At 41.3% G+C, this 1,728-nt stretch overlaps 1 protein-coding gene across 1 annotated transcript; it reads right to left on the bottom strand.

The window, feature by feature from the left end:
• Nucleotides 1-218: 218 nt before the first annotated feature.
• Nucleotides 219-1,503, bottom strand: LOC108029193 (cilia- and flagella-associated protein 299). The gene is made up of 2 exons (XM_017101369.3): nucleotides 1,009-1,503; nucleotides 219-727 (listed from the first exon to the last, which is right to left on the bottom strand). The coding sequence occupies exons 1-2, from the start codon at nucleotides 1,312-1,314 to the stop codon at nucleotides 326-328; spliced, it is 708 nt and encodes a 235-aa protein (XP_016956858.1). The 5' UTR covers nucleotides 1,315-1,503; the 3' UTR covers nucleotides 219-325.
• Nucleotides 1,504-1,728: the final 225 nt, after the last annotated feature.

The raw sequence follows: 1,728 nt of genomic DNA, 5'->3' as shown, positions 1-1,728 counted from the left end.
ACAACAGCAACACATTGGCCAAGTGGGGAGCTTCAGTTAATAGATTTATGCAATTGAAGTCCTCTTACTGCGATAAACTCAACAAAAAGGCATAAAGCTCGGGTAATTTCCGGTTCCCTGATAGTTGGAGGACTTGCCTGCGGAAGGACCTCGAAATGTCCATCAAAAAGTGCGGCCACGTCAGACCAGAATTGATAAGATATGAAAAGCAATTTACGTAAACTGTCAACAACAAATGCGCCCTCGAGGACAATATTCTCGTTTTATTTTATTTTTCTTCCCCATTTATCCCCGATTACGTATTATTGACGTTTTAAAGCCCTCGCTAATTAATGCGCCTGATTATGTGGTCGAAGAATATGACATATCCATAAGTGGGGGAGAAATACGTTTTGCGGTTGACATTTTTCGTGTATTCACAGTCGCAGGTGGCATTTACGCAGAACATTTTGTGATCCCCCACATGGATTAATATCAGGCTGTGGGCCCTTTTGTTTGCCACCCGGAAGTTTTCACTGTTTTTGTAGGACACTCGGTTCTGGTACCAGTCGAAGTAGCTCAGGTGGTTCCTCGATGGCATCAACTTCTTCCGGCCCTCGAATATGCCACGCCAGTCCGCGTAGTCCACTGAGCTCTGGCACCGAGACTCTCGAAGACTCTGCTCCAGGTCGAGGAAACTGGAGATCTCCAGACCCTTCTTCGAGCGCATCACCAGGTATACAATGGTCTGATGAATAAAACATTAAAATATTTCAGTGCCTAGGATTCGCATTTCACTACTACTTTGCTCTCGACTGCTCACTAAGGCCTCCTGACTCTTATCACATTTGTCACTTTTAACTGAATGTTTTTACAAAAGTTATGACAACCTTAAAAATATTAAATAAAAAATATTTTAACATATTAAGCTGTAGCCACTTCTCATGGTGTCATACCCAAGCCAAGTGTCAAAAGGCCTCTCCTTTAAAGTTTTCATTTTATATTGATGACACTTTAATTTCCCCTTACCGATATTTGTTTCTCAACCAGCTTCTTCTCCCGAATGGCAAACTGCTTGAGGACTTCGTCGCTGTTGTTCAAATAGTCGCCGAAAAGTTGGGATCCACATATTCCCCGTGGCCTCAGAAGGATTAACTCCTTGTCCTGTCGCTGGTGAAATTGCTCGCGAGTGAGCAGGCTGCCCAGGCAGCTCTTTCCGCAGGCATTCTGGATCAACTTCCTCTGGACCTTTTTGTTGCCCAAGTAGCGAATGTCCTTGATGGTTATGAAGCTATCCACATAATCCTCGTACTTGTTAAAGTTTATCAGACTCATTAGAGAAAACGCAGAAAACGATTTATCTTAAAGACTGTTGCTAATATAATTACTTTTTAACTCGAACAACAAGTAATTCAAACCAAAAGTTGCTGAAAAGGCAGCCAAATGGTGATTTTGTGTCGGTGGCCTTAGTGTAAATCAAAATGTATAATATTTTGAACAAGTTCGGGGAAAATACATTTCTGACAACTGACAACAAACTGCCAACTTTGCCTCAAAAGGCAAAACTTTTGCTTGGCTTTCAAAAGGAAGAAATGTTCCCGTTTCGAATTTCGAAAGGAAATCACAAAATATGCTAGAATTACATTGAAAATTAAAAAAAATCTGAGCAATTTTTAGATCTGAAGTCAAAGGTCACAATCTTAATTGGAAAAGTTGCGGGGAGCTGATAACCGGAATGGGCTCAAACAA

Source organism: Drosophila biarmipes, chromosome 2L, assembly GCF_025231255.1.
Source record: "Drosophila biarmipes strain raj3 chromosome 2L, RU_DBia_V1.1, whole genome shotgun sequence".
NCBI lineage: Eukaryota > Metazoa > Arthropoda > Insecta > Diptera > Drosophilidae > Drosophila > Drosophila biarmipes.
Note: the sequence above shows the minus strand (reverse complement) of the source record. Positions and strands in the feature narration are given on the sequence as shown.